The sequence below is a fragment of the Anneissia japonica genome, unplaced genomic scaffold (assembly GCF_011630105.1).
Source record: "Anneissia japonica isolate Jap-2015-1 unplaced genomic scaffold, ASM1163010v1 scaffold1770_len632688_cov154, whole genome shotgun sequence".
Classification (NCBI taxonomy): Eukaryota; Metazoa; Echinodermata; class Crinoidea; order Comatulida; family Comatulidae; genus Anneissia; species Anneissia japonica.
The window spans coordinates 542,785-562,324 of record NW_022692996.1 but is presented as its reverse complement, the minus strand read 5'-3'; the positions used below and the strand labels follow the sequence as shown (position 1 = coordinate 562,324).

The window sequence follows — 19,540 nt, the reverse complement described above, 5'->3', positions numbered from 1 at the left end:
TGAAAATGAAACGATAACATACGTTGACATAATAGAGACATAACATTTATTTAAGACGAATGTTTCGGACACTCTTGTGTCCTTCTTATACACCTTGAGCCGCCGTGCCTAAAACTGTTTAGTTTGTATGCATGTGAAAAGGAACTCTAGGAACATTGCATCAATGGCGTATCTAGGGGACGTGGGGGCACACGCCTCTCTAAAAATACTTAACCCCGTCACCCCCACCCAAAAAAAAAAAAAAAAGCACGCTCATGAGTAAAAATACATTATATTGCGAGTTAGGGCACCTCACCTAATCATGGTGCTCCTACGTGACCTTTGTGCTCCCACATCAACCCCCTCCTCTACACCATTTCAAGACTCCTATATATTCCATTGCATTACATAGGACTAGACTAGGCTTAGGTTCTTCACCATTTAATGCACTGTATTTATATTCTTTTCAGCTTGCACGGTGCTAGTGTCTCTGGGAGAGCAGTTGGCTCAACTTCACAATGATACGGTTGTAGATTCACTCTTTAAACTCTGCGACTTGCTTCCCAGTAAGTAGACCTGAAGTAACTAATATAATAAAGTATTATGTTGCAAATAATCTCAATTGTGACAAGACTTATAAACTTGTCAACTTGTCCCTTACATAATTGGTGTGACATTTTAGGCTTAAACTTACAAGGTCTCATGAGTCTTAGAAAGTGAATTTATTTTTAGTCGTAAGTTAAAAAATCGGCTCTGAACTCACTTCCCCACAAGGTAGAGATTATATAAAGGTTAAAGGTTATACATTTGTACCGCGCAAAATACTAGGGTCTCAATGCGCTAAAAAGGTAGCTTCAATAAATGAAACATATAATAATATCATAAGAAAAATGTTTATATTTTCAGGTACTTATGACATTCCATGCCGGTTCGTTGTTGCTTTAGCCGCACCAACTTTAATCAAAGTGTAAGATTATTATTTAGGCCTATTATCATGAGAATTTAATTTAAACATATTAACATTATTATTAATCATCATCATCATCATTTTCAATTTGTATTAATAACTATAATAAGAATGATGAAGAAGAAGTTATCATGATGAAGATGATGATGATGATGATAATTGATGACGATAAAGATGATGACGGCAACGATGACGTCAACACTGATGATGATGATGATGATAATTACGATGATGATCGGTTTGGTGTTCTCACTTCGTGAAAACCAGCTCCCTTGATAGAATGCTGTGGTTAATGATTAGTTCCTTTGGCTGAAGTTTAAAAGTCAACATATATTAATGTAATTTTATTAATAATATTTTATGTTACGCTATATTGTTAGGACTGTTTATATATTATACAGGAGCGACCATTAAATCTCATTATAGTAACATCCTATAAACAATGCCGTAGCCAGGATTTTCAAACAGTGCGTGACAATGTCAGGGTGGACCCACTCTACGCGTAAATTCAAATAATGTGGACCCATTTCCATAAAAGTTAACCCATTTTACGCAAAAAATATGAAAAGTCTAGACTCATTTCCTAAACTTTTAACCCATTTTAGGCTGAATATGAGAAATCTGGACACAAAAAGTGGGCTCATTTTATGCATAAAATTGCTGAATTTGGACCCATTTTTCAAATGTGGACCCATCATTTGTGGACCCATTAGAAAAATTGTGTGGGACTTTCCAAACTGTCCCAATAGCTGGCTACGGCATTGCCTAAAAGACGATCGTGGTTGACTCAATGCGATAGTTTTAAACTGGGTACTCACTGCATCGTACGACAGTCGGCCGGCGACGACAATTACTGTGTTCTTTTCAGTTCAGCAGCCGATTCAAAAGAGGGGTGGAAATAGCCGGCTCGGTCCACCTAAATTTACAGAATTATTAAAATATGGGGAAAAAAGAAAATCATATTCAAATTTAAGTCAGAGAGTGCGATTTCCGTCCATCTATAGGTGCCATAATATACATTTTCTTCCCTCTGCTTCAACTGTGGTGTGGCTGGGGTGGTCTAAAACCTCAATCTGTGAAAGCTCTTTCCTGGACACCTCTATTTCGAATTCGTGGTTATGAAGTTACGCAGATTCTGATTATCATAGTAATTATTACTAGCCAAGGCCACTGGGGGGGGAACTAAAGAGAAGAACTTCTTGCAACGAATTTTCTGAAAACTTGAATCAATATACCTAGTCCTAGATTTTTCATTGCTATAAAAATTGTATTTAATGCACCAGACACACGAATACACAAGCTCTTCATTTTGCTAGCTGGAATGTGTGTACAATGTGCACGAGATTTTCAAAGAAAATGCTCTTCCAGCAATTTCGTATCCCCTCCTTACGGAAAGTTGAATTTGAACTTCTTACTTGACGCAACGTACAAGATCGACACGGTTCCACTTTCCGCCTTGCAAACGCAATAATTTTCACAAAAAGCTTTCAAATACCGTTATGAAATTATCATTTATCGTAGGGCAACCAATGTATTGTAGGGTAGGGGCTTGGTTGTGTTCTGGATATTACTTTTCGCAGGCCTGGGTTAGCCCTATGCAAATAGTGCTTTAAATTTAATTGATTTTTGCTTTTCAGCAATAAGTGTAATTATAGGCCTCCCCTAAATTATATATAGATTAGGCCAGGTCCGATTAATAAATATATAGTTTACACTTATTTAATTATTATATACAAACATTATCTAAATACTGTGCCTAGGTCTCATTTTACAAGGTAATGTTTTAGTTTATTAATTTGGCATATCACATTAAATATTTTTCTTTAATTTAGCATTCGTTGCTTAATGTTTAATTACAAATTGTATGACATTTTCATGTTTGAAAATCTAGGATTTAAATTTTGTTTATGCAGATCTGTATAACAAGTAGGCATAATTTATTTCCATAATATGATTAAATACTGTACATCAAAACAACCAAAGTAAAAAGATAAAATTATAGTCAAACATAGTGCTAGATTTAAAAAATATTTAAATCAATGTAATACGGTATCAGGGGTGGCGTCAAGATTTATACTACGGGGGTGGTGGTGGGGGTGGGGGTGTCCAATGTCTCTGGCTTGTGGCCGATCCTAGACTAAAAGAAAGTGTTGTTCCAGGAGCGAAATGAAAATTAAGGGGATTCAAATGCTTATTTAATCGATTTTAGAGTCTACTAATAGGTATATATATATGTTGAAAATACATCTTTTTCCCTTGCGTTGCGTCGCTTGCGTTGCGTCTGCGTCATGCGTACGTCGTTGCGTTGCGTCCTAGTGGGAATCAAGCTTTATTGAATACGATGCGTTGCGCGTGCTTCATGAAGTTGCGTTCGTCATAGAATCGCGTCAGCCGACGACCGTCGGGGGCAGTGGATGCCCGGCTTTAGCTTGAAATATAATAAAAATACACTTTAGGCAGCGTTAGTTTGAAATAACCAACTAAAATGCCATTTTTAGATTTGAAGAAGACGTTAACGCTGATTTAGCGTGTCATGCTATCGGAATCTGTAGGACGGATCCGGGTCAGAAAGAGTGCCGCATCTTCCAGAAGACATCCACCATACGGAGAAAACTAGATCATATAAATCCCATTTGGAAAGAGGAGATCGATAAACTTACGGTACAAAGAAAACAATATTATGGAGCTTTCGATTGCACGACGACGGTAGGACGTAGAACGTAATGACGTCACTAAAACTCATCTGCGCATGCGAGAAAGTTAAGGTCACGTACGTTGTCGAGTAGATTCTTGAACGCAAATTGGCCAAATCTACGTATGCAGAGAATGATGACGCCAGGTAGGACGGTCATGCATGAGTGATTCCGTTCTAGAGTCGCGTCGTCGCACAAATCGAAAGCTCCCTAGTATGATAGTGCACCCTTTAATTCGAGACCCCACTAATGAGAGATCACATTTTTTTTTCAAAGAACCAAATAACAATCTCCAGTCGGGGACCAAACCACGCGAGACCATCCTAAATCTCAAAGTTGAGGACAAACTGCTATTTGTTCTATAATATAAGTTAATTAAATAGCACTTCTAGGAATATTGGCATGGGGTGGAGAATGATGAGGGGGTACGAATAAAGCGGAGGAACGATAAGTAAGTGAGTGGGAGCTATAGCTAGCAAAATAAAATTGAGCGTATTTTGTTTTTTCTCAGCAAATTTTCAGTGGGGCCCTTGTGGAAAGAAGCTATTATTTTTTGGATAAAGTGGGGGACACCCACCACACTTACCCCGCCCTGCACTCTAAATCGACACGCTAAATAGTCATGTTATTGTGTGGTCTCTTTATTAAACGATTGCAGGTCGAGAAAATACGAAACAATATATGTGATTCCCTTCCTGTTTTGAAAGCATTGTGCAGAGAAATATATACGTATGTATCCTATTTTATTCGTGTGCATTCATAATTATATTTACTCACGTTAAGTTCCTTAAGATCTACCCTCACTTTACAATTTTATGTGACGAATAAATGTGAAATGCATGCCCATATATGGGCACATCACACAAATAAGTCAGAAGAAGTTCATTCATAATTTCATAAAATTTTGTTTCGTTCAGGAAGCTAGATGATTACCTTCCAGTGCTGGACCTGGACAATGATAAATTTAGTGAAATTAAGGTAAACCGCATTGAGAATGCAAGTGTAACATTTCGTTCGTTGTATAAATAAGGACAGCTAATGGAAAACAAGATAGTATAAATATGGTAGAGCTGTTCATTCAGTCCAAGCACTATAGCAAGTGAAGTCATATCTTCAAACCATTTAGTCATCATAGGATATGTAATAGTGCATTACTCAGTAGCCAATCCAGTGGGGGGGGGGGGGGCATGAGGGCCCGTGCCCCCCCCCCTTTCAGTCAAGCCGAAAAATAAGAAAGAGGGAGAAAAATTTTAAAGAGAGGAAAGAGGAAATAAAGGAGTGCACCCATGAGTTAGTGGTGATCCAGCAGTGGGTGAAAGGAGAGCTCGATTATTTTCCACTTATTTACACCAGACATGGCGGGGCTGAGGTCGGCGTGGTGACGTGAACTTCATTTGTGCCACCCACCAACCCCGTCAGAAATTCTCTGGATCCGCTCCTGGTAGCTTTGGTATGTAGGATGTACTAAATATTGAGGTTATATTATTGTGGTTCGGATAGCTTGCCATGGTAATCGAATAGGAACCCAACCTACAGTATATTTTTAAATTTTGTACAGCGCCGATGAACATTTTTAATGGATATTGTTTTGCGCTTTATTAAATGAAGTTATTATTATTATTATTATTATTATTATTATTATTATTATTATTATTATTATTATTATTACTATTATCAACTTTATAGATTCAATCACTAGATTAATAAAGTACTAATAAATACTAAATATGGATTACACGAGAGATACTGCTGCTGGGCTAAATCTCTGAAGAAGATTGAGCTTGCCGGTGCCTTGTCTCATAAACTACACATATTTCAAATGAGAGGAAGTTTAAATTCAAACGGCTCTTGATAAGTTGGCAAAATTGATTATGTACTCATATTGAGAAGGTGGCGAGGTCGTCGTTTGAGATGTATCCAAACCTTTTCTCTGTGGTGACGCCACTATTTATTCGAGGAAGGGGGCTCCAATGGGAGAGGGGGAATTGTGAAGAGAGCGTCATTTATACTCATGGCTTGCGGACCTCTTCGGGGCCCTCCAGCATTGCAATTGTCCAGGAACAATATCAAATTAGGCGTCAATAAAGCCAGAATCCCCCAATCCCTAAAAAAAAATCCTGTTTGTTAGGTTTTAGGGCATGCCCTGAAAAGTTTTTGCCCTTGCCAGAAATAATTCTCTGTCCCTCTGTAGGCCTACTAATTAAAAGTCTTGAGCAGACTTTTATGTTTGCTTCCTAGAGTATCAAAGCTAAATATAGTAATTCTTCGTTTTGGATATTCGTCTCGCTTCTTGAGCATGTGCATTTCTGGTATACGTACGAATTATTACGCTATACATTCCGTATTCGGACCGAAACTGTTTTTACGGACCCAACTTGCCACCACCCCACACCCACCTCCATCTATAAATAGATGCCATTTGTTTACAACAGATAATTCATCCTCTGTCTAGACACTGCGTGGGTCATATTGGCGGGGGAGAGATTGCAACGACGGACAGGCCGACTTCTACCCTGGGCGAAGGTGAGTATGCAATCATATCTGGGGGGAAGGAAGAAAACACCCACCTCCCCTTCTATAAAGCTCTGTCCAGACTATCAAATATTATTTTACCAAAAAACACATGACATGACAAAAGGTCATGATGACATCACAGCAAAAACACGGCTATACAAGGAAGTTCTTTTTGACTTTTTCACATCATGTTCCTCTTCTCTACAATAATGCATTAAGCATACTGAAAAGGTACACTGCTTACTTTTCTAAAAAAAATATAAATCACATTTTGTATTTCTTTTTATAATCATTTCTAAACAATAATTGATAGTACTGTACAGATACATTATATACAACTATTCTAAAAGTTAATTATGCAAGGAATTTATATTTTATTTTATAATCAATATTTGTATCTTAAAAACAAATCAAAAGAAAATAATAAATAAGCATTAATGCCTTAATATATTAGTAATATTAACAATACGTCTTTTTGAAAATGAAAGACTTTTTTGGCTGTTATTGTTATATGTTTAAATTGTATTTCGTAAGCACCAATCGAAAACAAGCGAGTGCCAACAGTCGAACGAATAAGTGGACGTCAACAGCACTCGGAATCATTATAGACCTTTGCTTCATTAAGACGTTTATACATGTGCACTACTACGGTTTATGTGTTCGTTCACGATCTTCAATAATATTACAGTGTGTTTAGCGACAGGATACGCTAAATGCGTGAATTTCTATATTTAGAAACTTTACACTTTCTGCCTGTTTTTAACTAAAGTTAGAAACATTTACCAATGCGTTTTGATAAGTTTACATAGGCCTACGTTCAAATATACAAATTCAGCTAGTTTGAATAGTTTTACAGAAACCAAATTTATCGAGTTGTATGGAAACACTGTTTTGATATACATGTTGCCTATTATTGCTAATTTAAACTGCGGCCCCCCCCCCCGGCCAATGCGAGTAACTTTCACGATGGTATTTAGGTTTAAACGTTATTGATTTGCTATAATTATACCATTGTGCCATATTCCAAGCTTTTAACATAAAACATTAATTAAGTTGCTTTCCGCGGTCGCTTCAAAGAGTATGCTCTCAATGACAAGGAACGTGAAATAGATTTTTCTCCGTCTTGTTTCTTTAGACCTTTGGATGAAGATATAGTTGAAGATTCGAATTGTAATGGCATAATGGTAAGTAATTTTTAAATTTATAAAATTACTTGAATTATTTAAATAATAAAATATTTATAAAATTATTAAATGTAATACCATGGAACAGTGAAATTACATGGAAACCTCTCGAACCGAACATCAAAGGTTATAACCCGCGGTACCGCCGTTCTTATCATAATCAACTGATGAACAATTTGCAACTAATTACAACTGCTTTGCGCAACCTCGCTATCGTGTTCTCGTTATGATCGACGTCGTGTCATACCATGATTTCCAGGAAACAGTTAAATTACACCACCTAAGTTTTCACTGTTCCCTGGTAATACGCGATGGTTGCATTTAATTTTTATTGGCTACTTTTATTTAGGGTGTTGATCCGAAATCGGGAAAATCTTACGAGGAATTATTCTGTAAAGGCAGTCGATCAATGGGATTGGCTATACTTGGTGATTCAGCTACGGCACACTTTCATATTCCTGTGAATTGGTTTACTCCCGCTGAAATTAACAAGGTAGCTTTATATTATTTTGCGTCTAGATAACAAACATTTCGCGGGGCCATGCCCCGGACTCCCTTATAGGGTTGTGTCATCTCGATCGGCCTCACCGCCCACTTTCGCATCCACCACCCTTTCGGACATCTCTGGATCCGTCCCTGATATAGCAGTAAGGGCATATTCAATATTCATTGGATATTTCTTTACAAATATACCTCTTTCAAAATATCTCTTCCTTATTCAGGATATTTTCAAAGAGATGCCTATGGTGATTGAAAACGAATTTGATTGGCCACAAGTTTCATGCTCGACAGGTGAGGGCAGCATTAATTTTGTAATGAAATAAAAAGGCAAAACCTTTTTAGCACACTTACAATTTCATTTCATTTCATCTCTTATTTTGGAAAATAAATACAGAATGTTGAGGTATCTATGGCTCAAAATTAATTAATTAAAATTGTGGTGGATATTAACAGTTATCAAAAACTAACTACCATTAGCGCACTGAAATGAATTAAAAGAATATAGTCGAGCTCAAATGCTCGAGACCCTGACCAGGTTTCTGGATCCCGGTTGGGGTCTCGTGTTCCACTGGCCTCCGCTGAAAATTATAGACATAATTCAAGTAATAATGAACCATTTAGGAAACCATGATGTGATGCTTAAGGAACACACGTATATCATAATTAATGATGATGACGTTTATAAAAATGATGATTATACTCTGTCTCTTATACACATCTTATCATCTACTGATTGCGGAATGGTCAGGATCGTATGATTATTTACACAAAACATATACAACCATGTCGAGGAATGCTGCTGGGAAACTCTACCATACACCGAGAACTATTGTGGATGAGCAGAGGGCACAATGATAACTCCTAAGGAAGGATAAGCCAAGCAAACTAATTTTGAAAAATACAGTAAATACGATTTCAGTAATAGAAGACATTATAGGAATAATGCTGCACATTTAATGCAATTGTTTTAGCCTGCATAATTATGATCATCGCCTTTTTTTTTATAGTACTTAGATCAGTGTCAGGGGTAAGTTATGAATTATTATTCACCACAATTGTAGCTGTGTTGTCTATTGTATATTTTTATTCCAAATAAAATTCAGGATTTAGCATATTACAATATTAATTATAACTATGTGCTATATCAATTATAACACATTAATTTATCAATAACCATGGTAATTAATTTGAGCTTCCTGATGTGTTTCAGGTTTCATGAACACTTCCACTTGGAAAACAATTGAGTAAGTAGGCCTACTATTCTGAAAATGTTTTTATCACACTAACAATAAAGACTTACAATTCTATCGTGAAGTAGGCCACCATTGCCGCCACCTCTCCCGAAGCAAACAACTTTCTACCGAAGGTATTTTTAAGGTTTTTTTGCCAGTTTTACCAGTTGAATGAATAGGCCTAATTATAGTTACCGGATAAATCAAAATTCATAAGTACAATTTTGAATTCTATTATCGTAATATTGCTCTGTTTATTTGAGCCTATTTTGTCCATGAATTGTATTACAAGAAGGTAGCCAAAATATTGCTACGCCCACTCTGTTTATTTGACGTTATTTTCCTTTCTTTCATGGCAATTTAATTATTTTACTACATCACACCACCTTCAGCAATATCTTAAAATACATGTTAGACCAATGATGATTATAAGATGATTTTTTAGATAAATCAGATATGTTTGGCCTATTTGATCGAGAAACAAAATACGTTTTATAGAAAAATACTAATAATTATTATCTGCTGAAATTTTTTCAGGGGACCTACTGACTCGTTATATCTACGTTTGCGTCAACGAAATCTATGCAACCACAGAGATTACCAGAATATTGGTGTTAATGGTAAATATAATCAAATACTTGTATAGAACTACAAAATATTGAATAATCTCAATAAAATTATCAGTGATGTTGTGTTAAAATCATGCAAGGAAAACATTGTATTCACCAAATAATATAAATTAATTCATAATATCTTATTGTTGTCATAGGTGCTAAAAGCGTTTCGATGAACAGGACAGTTCAATATAGGTAGGCCTAGCTGAATTCACATCTGATCCGAACCGAAATTCGGACCGCGTTTACGATGCACTGAACACCAGCATCCCTATTTTTAGGCTGCACCAAATCCGAATGTTAGGATCGGATAGCTTACCAAACCGATCAGAATATTGGATCTATGTTTAAGAATAGGAACACTGGCGTTCAGCTCATCGAAATGCGGCTGTCCAAATTTCGGTCTGATCCGTTGTGAACACGGTTTTATACACTTATCCGAAATTTCGGATATGAAAGCTTACCGAACCGGGTTCAATGTGAATACATCTTAAGAGAAATAATTTCCATTAAACAAAAACATGATGTGATGCTTAAGGAACACACGTATATCATAATTAATGATGATGACGTTTATAAAAATGATGATTATAATAATTATGATAATGAGTATGACGATGATGATGACAATGACGATAATGATAACATTAATTTTTTTTTTTAAATCAGCAACAGCAAAGGAAATGATAACAAGATAAACATACTCCACATACCCAATCTTAATAATAAAAACCTGTATAAGCTTTAATTTACTAAATAGAGATACATTTTGATAACTATTGCACAACTGAATTTTACATGCGTATTACTTACTTTATTTCATAGCCTGCCTTTCCATTTCATAACATTCCGTTGAGCAGAGCCTATATTTGTTGATTAATGTAATAACTCTGTTGCAAGTAAATATTTAGGTAGGGCTATTATTTTCTTATTTTCAACCTAAAAATGTGCAATGGAGGTGCTGATCTCTAAAATATCATTTTTAACATATTAGATCAAGTATAGTGCATTTTCATTCCTTTAGTCTTGCACGTGACCAAAAGGCCGACAACCCATTACTGGTGATTTATTCGTTGCTCGGAAATGATGTATGTAATGGGTAAGTTAATATCTTAGTTTATTCAGAAGATTAAATTTAGATTAAAAATTATCAGGATGTGTTACTCATTAATTTGTTTAAATTGTATACATACTAATGCACTGGTGGTAGTGTGCCAAAATGGATAATACCTGTATGTATCTCTTTCAATATTGTTTTTTAATTATCGATCAATTTAATTTATCGAACTCTAAATTCATGTTGATTAGCCTATAATCGATATTCTATCCATCTATCAATTGATATGTTTATATATTAATATATTTCTACCAATACATTGAGGCTTTCTGCAGAATGCGCTATAGAAGTATGGAATTATTATTATTATATTTATTGATACATCTGATATATTTGTAAGTTTAATTTCCACCTTTGCACTCATTCCAGGTACCCGGACACTATTGATCACATGACCAAACCAGCAGAAATGAAAGCGAGTGCATTATCGTCGTTGAAATACTTGGTTAGTAAAACGATTGGTCATTAAATATTACATGATATGATTAAATGGATTTAGTTAATGTCAGAGGCTCGTTGTATTTTCCATGTCCCAAGAAATAATTGATGAGGGCCTATCTGTATTACCAATGACATGTTTCGTATAATGCTTTTCACCGGCTGTTAGGTCAAATCAAAATAAATACAGTATGTAATACATTTGGCCGTATGTGTTTGTAAGCCTACTGAATAAATACGTTAATAAAGATGGTATGGTCTTACTTTATATAGATCTGATCTAATCTAATCTAATTGCATCATGATTTGCATACATTAACAAACCATCACCACCACAGTGGCGTATCTAGGAGTCTTGAAATAGGGGAAGGGGGAAAACGTGAGGTTGGGGATTGATTATTGTATAAAGGGGACGCTAGTAGGAGCGTGCGGCGCAGCGTGTAAGTTATTGGATTTCTGGTCGTGAGATCGGGAGTTCGAGACCGACGCTCGCTGGACTGCTTGTGTCCTTGGGCAAGACACTTAATTACGTTTGACTCTTCCCACCCAGGAATTAAATGGGAGTGTCATGCTGTTAACCTGCTTGTTGGTGACCCTGCTACGACTGTTCCAGTCAAATTAATAACAGCAACTAGATATCAATTGATATACGAAAAAAAAAGAAGCTCACAGATAGGTGATATGAAGTGTTTTTTTTTTAATCTATGGGCGCGCGCGCTTTTTTTGCTTCAAATATTTTCAAAGAAGGGGGTGTGCAAATTTGTTGTTGCGTGCGCCCCTCCACTCCCCTCGCACACCTAGGTATGCCACTGCACCACCATCAACACTATCACCGCCACTACTAACCACCGTCACCTCACCATTTACCATATCACCACCATCATTACCACTACCATCATCATTGGAGGCAGCATCTCACCATCATTATCTGCTTGGGATCGCGTCGGTCGCAGTGTGAGCTCGGCTTAACTTCTGCCAAATTCTTCTTTTATATTTCTTTATTTAGGCCTTTTTTACGTCTAGCCTGTTTTGTTAAGGCCTAATTGATATTTAGAACTTTTAAAACTGTTTTAGTCATAACAAAATCATATAAAACTTCCGGTACACCAAGTGTAATATTTTTTGAGGTAAAACCACTGGTTGGTTGTCTCGTTTCGGTGAGATCGCTCTGATCGTCATCAGGAGAATGACGATCAGATTCTCCAGATGACGGTCTGAGCAATCTCACAGAAACGTCGTGGTTTTACCTAAAAAATGATTACACATGGTGTACCTGAAGTTTTATGATTTTACTCGCCAAGCAAACATTCAAGAAATATTCTGCTTTGATCGTTTGCAATAATATTACTTTCTGGGTATTTTTTTTAACGCAATATAACATTAACATCATAATCACCATCACCAAAATTCCCATTCTTTACTACCACTGCATTATTTAGAGCTTAAATGATAAAATATTACATTAATATGCCCATTTGCCACGGAAGCTTCAAGAGATGCTATAGTATCTTAAACAGTTAGGCCTACTGATTTCCCTAATAATTACCCTGTCCGCAGGACAAAGTACTCCCAAACGGCAGTTTGGTGCTAATGACGGGAATGCTGGACGGAAGAATACTGTACGACACGTTAGCAGACAGGTTCCATCCTTTAGGCCAGCTCAATCAGGACGTCCGTTACAGGGACATCTACGAGTATCTATCTTGTCTGCAGGTATCGCCATGCAACGGATGGCTCTCCAATAATGAAACGCTCAGAAATATTACGTCAGAGGTAAAAATATGTTTGGCTAATAAACTATTTTAAAGCTATTAAAAAACATTAATTGTTGAAGTAAAAGAGATTACATGCATTAAAATATATTTAACTGATGATCAGTATTATTTGAATATTTAACATCAACAAAAGTAACTGAAAAACCCCAAACAAGTAATTAATCTTAGCAATTCTTAACCCAACTGCTTAAGTACACAATCGTTTTTTATTGTTTTTTTTATTTTTACATTTACGAATAATACTATTACTACTAATGCTATTAATTATAATATTAGACCTATACAGTAATATAGCAAATAACAATAAGGAGGTTGGTAATTTGGCAATTGTTGCCTTATTCTACTCCTCATCATCTTCACGCCCCATCACTATTTTCGTTGATATGGATACACAGGCCCAAAAAATAGTTAAGGTATCAAATGGCATTGTTGGGTCATTTTGGGTGAACAAGATAGTTTTTTAAATAAAAAAATTTTTTTTTCGAGATTTCGGATTGGTAGCTGGGCTTGGGCAAGTGTTTTTGGCCTGATTACCATAAGAATATTGATAGGTCTACAGAATTTGCACGATATTAAAAATTAATCAAAAATTATATAATAGACATAGTAACAGTGCAACAATACAGGAAAAACATCATCATTCAGACTGAATAATTAAGAGATGAATTACAACTGTTATTGTTATTATTGTTTCAGTTATAATTATTCTTTATTATTATCATTACATTTTCATTCTTTCTCAGAGGGCAAGGCAACTTAGCAAGGCAGTTAATGAAGCATCGCAGAGTCAGATGTTTGCAAATTTTAGAGTAGAATATATAGATTTTGACATTCACGTCAGTAAGTACGTATACTATAACACAATACACCCAACAGAATACATGGTACAGTTGACTTACAAATGAACAAGATTTAATCATATTTCTTTTCTAAAGAGGTCTAAAATGCCTGACAGATTTATGAGTAGGTTTACAATATACAGGTTGTTCATAGAAAGGCTTTTAACTGCGCAGTGAAATGGTCATTGTTACAAGCGACCAGGCATTTCCGTAATAGTCGTCTTCACTGAGAAGCACGGAAACCTTAAAGGTCTGTTCATACTTGCAACGATAACTATAACGATAAAAAGCTAAAAAACAATTGTTCATATAGAAAATAAAAGAAATAAGAGAAGTTTTCACACTAGTACGATTCGATAACGATTTATCGTGCACGATACATGAATATTTCACAAATCAAATCAAATGACGGCATAGTCATGGAAAACAATAAAATCGTAGTAGTAAAGAGGATTTTATTTTATCGTTTATCGGGATGACTCCCATCACAAATTCCCACTTTTTCTCTTATGTACGGCATCGTCGAACGTGACGGACATGTACAATAGATGATAACACTAAGCACGTATGCTGTTTGATTCATCTAGTTAATTATATTTGATAGCCAATATTTTTATTAACAAAAGAGTAAATTCTTTCACGTTCATACTTGCAACGATAACTATAACGATAAAAAGCTAAAAAAACAATTGTTCATATAGAAAATAAAAGAAATAAGAGAAGTTTTCGCACTAGCACGATTCGATAACGATTTATCGTGCACGATACATGAATATTTCACAAATCAAATCAAATGACGGCATAGTCATGGAAAACAATAAAATCGTAGTAGTAAAAAGGATTTTATTTTATCGTTTATCGGAATGACTCCCATCACAAATTCCCACTTTTTCTCTTATGTACGGCATCGTCGAACGTGACGGACATGTACAATAGATGATAACACTAAGCACGTATGCTGTTCGATTCATCTAGTTAATTATATTTGATAGCCAATATTTTTATTATTGAAAGAGTAAATTAAGAAAAAAAAACTGTAATTTTCTATTGAACTTCCATATTACAATATTTTTTTTCTATTATCTTGTTCACGATAGTAATCAATGCCTGGAAGAAAAAAGGAGGCAAGACATGGGAGCTTATCGAACCAGTGGACGGGTTCCACCCGAACCAGGTACTAACGTAATAACATATTCATAAAAGGTGCAAATGCTCAACCATACGACTATGGTCTATCAAAATAAGGTTTGCCAAAACAAATATTGAAAGACATGTCATCTTGTTTTCCATCTATTTATTATATTCTTAATTATTTCTTTTTTAGTTCGCCCACGCACTCACAGCGGACTACATATGGAAAAAACTTGAAGAAAAGTTTCCACACGAATTTGGAAAAGTCAACCCAAACAATGAGAACATTCTCAAAATATTTGGTGATCAGAACGGCTACTAAACTCTCGTCAGGGTTGGCGCCAGAGGTGGGGGGGGGGAAGACGATAAATTTTGTCGGGGAATAAACAAATAAAAAAAATATTTACATATAATATTCTTTTAGCCACCATATCGTAATAATGATAATGATAATAATAATGATAATAATAATAATAATTTAATGAGACTAATTAAAAATATTTGCGTTCTGTTATGACAAATGCTCATTTAGATAGTCTCATGATGGTTGGAATACATCGTGATAGGTAAAGCAACCTCGACCATGACAGCGTGGTTGACAGATTTCATGCAAAATTTCCAAAATATAGAATTTCACTTTCAAGAATGAGGATTTGAAAATAAATTAAATGGTTACATTGCATACTCTTTGCTTCTTGTTTTATTTAAAATGTTTTGGTTTTGGAAGCTGATTTCAACATTAGAAAGCATAGCCTACATGAAGTCATATTAGGCCTATAGTAACTCGATGCCTATCAAATAAGTAATAAAAATTCGCCATAATTCATCAAACATCCCCTGGACCCCACCGGGGTCCTGGCGCCACCCCTGAATCTCGTCATTCAGTTGAGACTGAAAAAAACGCGTCTTCAAGATTCCAACGTCTTGTTAACACCAAAGCTAAATTTTCGATACCTTATACATTTATATAATGAACCAATAATTACGTCATCAGCCTTTTGCGCACAGTTATTTCTAGCACGCCTAAAACGCACTAAAAATTATAATTAAATTGTATTAAATAATATGCAAATTAACTGCCGTCATTTGAAACAAAATCTATTATACACCATATCTCTTAATTTAAGCATATCATTTATGGAAAATATAGTTTATAGACCCACGTTTTAAGGTGTTATATATCATGAATAACAATTTATTGATGACAAAGTTTAATATTAAAAATAATATTTTTAATTTTAAACATTTTTTCAATGAATTATACGTCCAGAATGTAAAATTAATGGCGGTATTATTATTTTTTTTATTTCTAGAATAAGCTGATGCTAAAGTGTAATATATTTTTTCAATTGTGATGTAAGTTTGTTTGGAGAAGCTTTGGTAAGAGCATTAACATTTTGTGTCATTGACGTTTTTTGTAAGATCAGACTAAAAATTGTACTCTTGATTATTGCTATCATAAATAAATTCAATGAAAAAAAGAGGATTTGTACTTAATAGGCCAGCAGTATTTGCAGAAAGAGCTACTTCCAACGTCCAATTCGATCGTGCTATAAAGTTGTTTGAAGAAACTTTTATGAGATTATTAAATTGTTTACCATTGAAGTCTTTCTAACAGAGATCAGACTAAAACTCTTACTTAATTTTTATCATACATAATTGTTATCATATATAACAAAATATTTGACACCCAGAGGATTCGTACATAATAGGTCACCAATATAAGATATAAATTTGTTTGAAGAATATTTGATAAAATCATCTATTGGATAGGGTTATCTTCATACGAATTCTAAGAATGGATACCTTGTTCGAAGCAAAACTCAAGTTGTCTTTACCCAGTACAGCTCATATATATTGTATTCGTGCGGGAAATTTTTAACCTATTTTATGTGCCAGGTGTTATTGCCAAATTATCAACCTATCATCAAGGTCAACCTATCCTCAAAAATTACAAACTTGTAATCTCTGCAGATTTGTATATTGATTATTAGCACTTGTTATAGGAATAACCAATCCTAGTTTGCCATTCACTTACCAATTCTCACACAACATGCAATGTAAACTCAATTACTGTATCTACTCTGATCATTCTGAATTTCATACACTTTTATGTACGATAGGACTAGGAAAAAGTAAAAAGAAAATAAAGATAATTGTTTGTGTTTCGAAACTAACAATATCTTCAAAATGGTGTTGCGAATACTTCTTTACCTAATGCAGGACACACCAAATCAAATGCAATATTAATTAACATTGTTACAACTACTTCATTACGGTAACATAGGCCTAATTTACATAATATGTTTTAAAATGAAATCCCATACAATCTACCTTTCTCAATCACAATATCGAAGATTCCTAAATGAAAGTGCATAATAGGTGTCTTGTTTAAATTTGAAGTAAATTATTTTCTATATGAATTCTATGTTTAAACACATACATACATACTACTATACATGAATATTGGAAAAATTAATGTGAGAGAAAAAGACATTCGTTAAGGCCTTAATTCTGAATATAGACTAAGAAATGCTAATGCAATTGATACTAAATCTCATTTTGTACTAGCTTGCAATTTGTGTACTATTTATTTAACGTATTTCGCATAAAAATTGACTTTATAACACCTCTTTAGACAATCAATATCTGGACGTTGTGAAAACATTGAGAATGTGTAACGCTACCATCGTGTTTGGCGGGCGGATGCATTTTCTATTAAAAAAAAAACAGAAGGAACGATAGACTAATAATGTATAGCATATTAGAAAGATTAGGCATTACTCTATATCCACCAAAACGCGACTGAATCAAGTGAATCATATTTGCTTGGCCAATACCAGTATTTTTCTTTTTACATATTTTAATCAACATGTTTAAAGAGTGTGACCATAACATTAATGCCGACTTAAAGAGGCCCTCCATAGAAAAAAAAATCAATATCAATTTTAAAAATACAAAAGTTACTACTATGCAGCTTGAAGAGGAAAGTTAAATTTTTTTTTAAATCAGTTTACAATAAAAAAAATACAATATTAAATATTCTCGAATAGGCACTTAAAGTGGAATAGTTCAAGTCAATCAATGACTATTATTTAATAGTAATTATATGCCTTATCAAAAATAGCTTGGTTGTTTACTAATCTGTTTTGTCCAGATAAACACCAAATCAATTCAATGTCAACAAGCAACGAAACAACCGCTTTTTGCGGTGCAGTTAACACAAAAGCATGGATGGGAGACTCCCGTTCGGTGACCCGCCAATTATTTATCTCACTTTTTTTCACATGATCTCCCGGTTATAAAGAAATTGCATAGGCCCTTTATACTATTATATTAATTATATTGCCTTTTTTTCCCAATAAACTACGACGAAGAAAACCTCAATATTTAGGTTATTTTTCAATATTTTGCTCAGCGATGACAGTCTCTTTCGTGAGCGGTGCCATATGATGTGAGCGCGGAAAAGCCACGCTTGCGTGCAGGGGCGGATCCAGGATTTGAATGAAGGGGTTGCAAATTTTTCCCAAAAGTACCAAAAAGAAAGCGGGGTTCGGGAAAATTTTGATTCCTATATGGCCGGAAATGAGTTTTAAATATAATATTTGAGATTCTTCAAAATTGAAGGTTTCCCCTCTTCATGTGATTTTATCTCCTACACAGTAAGTAGGCGTATACATAAAAATGAAAATATACAATAAATTACTTTATTTCAAAGATCCCAATAAAGAGACTTTGCTAAGTCTAGTGGCTTAGAATTTAGTTCCTAGTTATAATAAATAATGGTCGAACCAAAACAATTTTTTTAATTTTATTTAATTGAAGGCTAATTAAACTAAGGTTTACTTGTCCGATCTGCCTACCTAGCGTCCTAGGTAGTTTTAGAATGCCTTTGTAGGCCAGGACCCATGCAATTCCGTACAGTGGTGGATAATGCAGGAATTCGAAATAGAAGGGGCCCACAAAAGGAGGATCTACCACCATAGTTGGGGGTAAGGGTAAGAAAATTTATGATTGTGGCATCTCTAGATTAAACCCCCTGGAGCCGCCACTGCGTTGGCCTTGTATACACCGGATCATGATTACAATGTGTCTGGTCAGTAAAGACTCAGATAAGCGTATAAAAATCATGAGGTTTACCCTTGCGATACATTATCTGAAGCATCCAGGGGACCCTGAAGAGCCTACTTAGCCTTCAAGATCGCCTGCATTACTCCTCATTGTTTTTACCCTATTGTTAATATTACCATTATTATTGCTAATTAATGAAGCGTTTGTTTTGATTTACTTATTAATTTGATTTCATAGGATATTGAGCACGATAGGCATGAAGTTGCCGCTTTTCAGTCTCTTTTTCAGTCAATCCATATGCTTTAATAGATAAACTTCAGTAATTAACTCTTGTAAATAATTGTATCTTTTTGTATTTTCTGTTTTATTTATGTCCTTGATTAATTTATTATTATATGTCTAACGTTTATACTATTTTTTTTTTTTTTTTTTTGCATCGGGAAGACGAATTTTACTTGTATTTTATGTACCAGTGACAATAATAG

General features: G+C 34.8%; 1 protein-coding gene across 1 annotated transcript in view; it reads left to right on the top strand.

Moving 5' to 3' along the window:
- The window catches only part of LOC117100595 (acyloxyacyl hydrolase-like), a 26,886-nt gene extending 11,532 nt beyond the window's left edge, over window positions 1-15,354 (top strand). The window contains exons 7-24 of the mRNA XM_033240381.1: window positions 450-545; window positions 886-946; window positions 3,445-3,652; window positions 4,298-4,368; window positions 4,557-4,617; window positions 6,092-6,162; window positions 7,289-7,337; window positions 7,687-7,830; window positions 8,060-8,129; window positions 9,049-9,082; window positions 9,608-9,690; window positions 9,840-9,879; window positions 10,709-10,783; window positions 11,171-11,246; window positions 12,797-13,012; window positions 13,758-13,854; window positions 14,951-15,027; window positions 15,178-15,354. Coding sequence (XP_033096272.1) covers window positions 450-545; window positions 886-946; window positions 3,445-3,652; window positions 4,298-4,368; window positions 4,557-4,617; window positions 6,092-6,162; window positions 7,289-7,337; window positions 7,687-7,830; window positions 8,060-8,129; window positions 9,049-9,082; window positions 9,608-9,690; window positions 9,840-9,879; window positions 10,709-10,783; window positions 11,171-11,246; window positions 12,797-13,012; window positions 13,758-13,854; window positions 14,951-15,027; window positions 15,178-15,306 — 1,658 coding nt within the window. The 3' untranslated portion in view covers window positions 15,307-15,354. The remainder of the gene's footprint in view (window positions 1-449; window positions 546-885; window positions 947-3,444; window positions 3,653-4,297; window positions 4,369-4,556; window positions 4,618-6,091; window positions 6,163-7,288; window positions 7,338-7,686; window positions 7,831-8,059; window positions 8,130-9,048; window positions 9,083-9,607; window positions 9,691-9,839; window positions 9,880-10,708; window positions 10,784-11,170; window positions 11,247-12,796; window positions 13,013-13,757; window positions 13,855-14,950; window positions 15,028-15,177) is intronic.
- The last annotated feature ends 4,186 nt before the right edge of the window (window positions 15,355-19,540 follow it).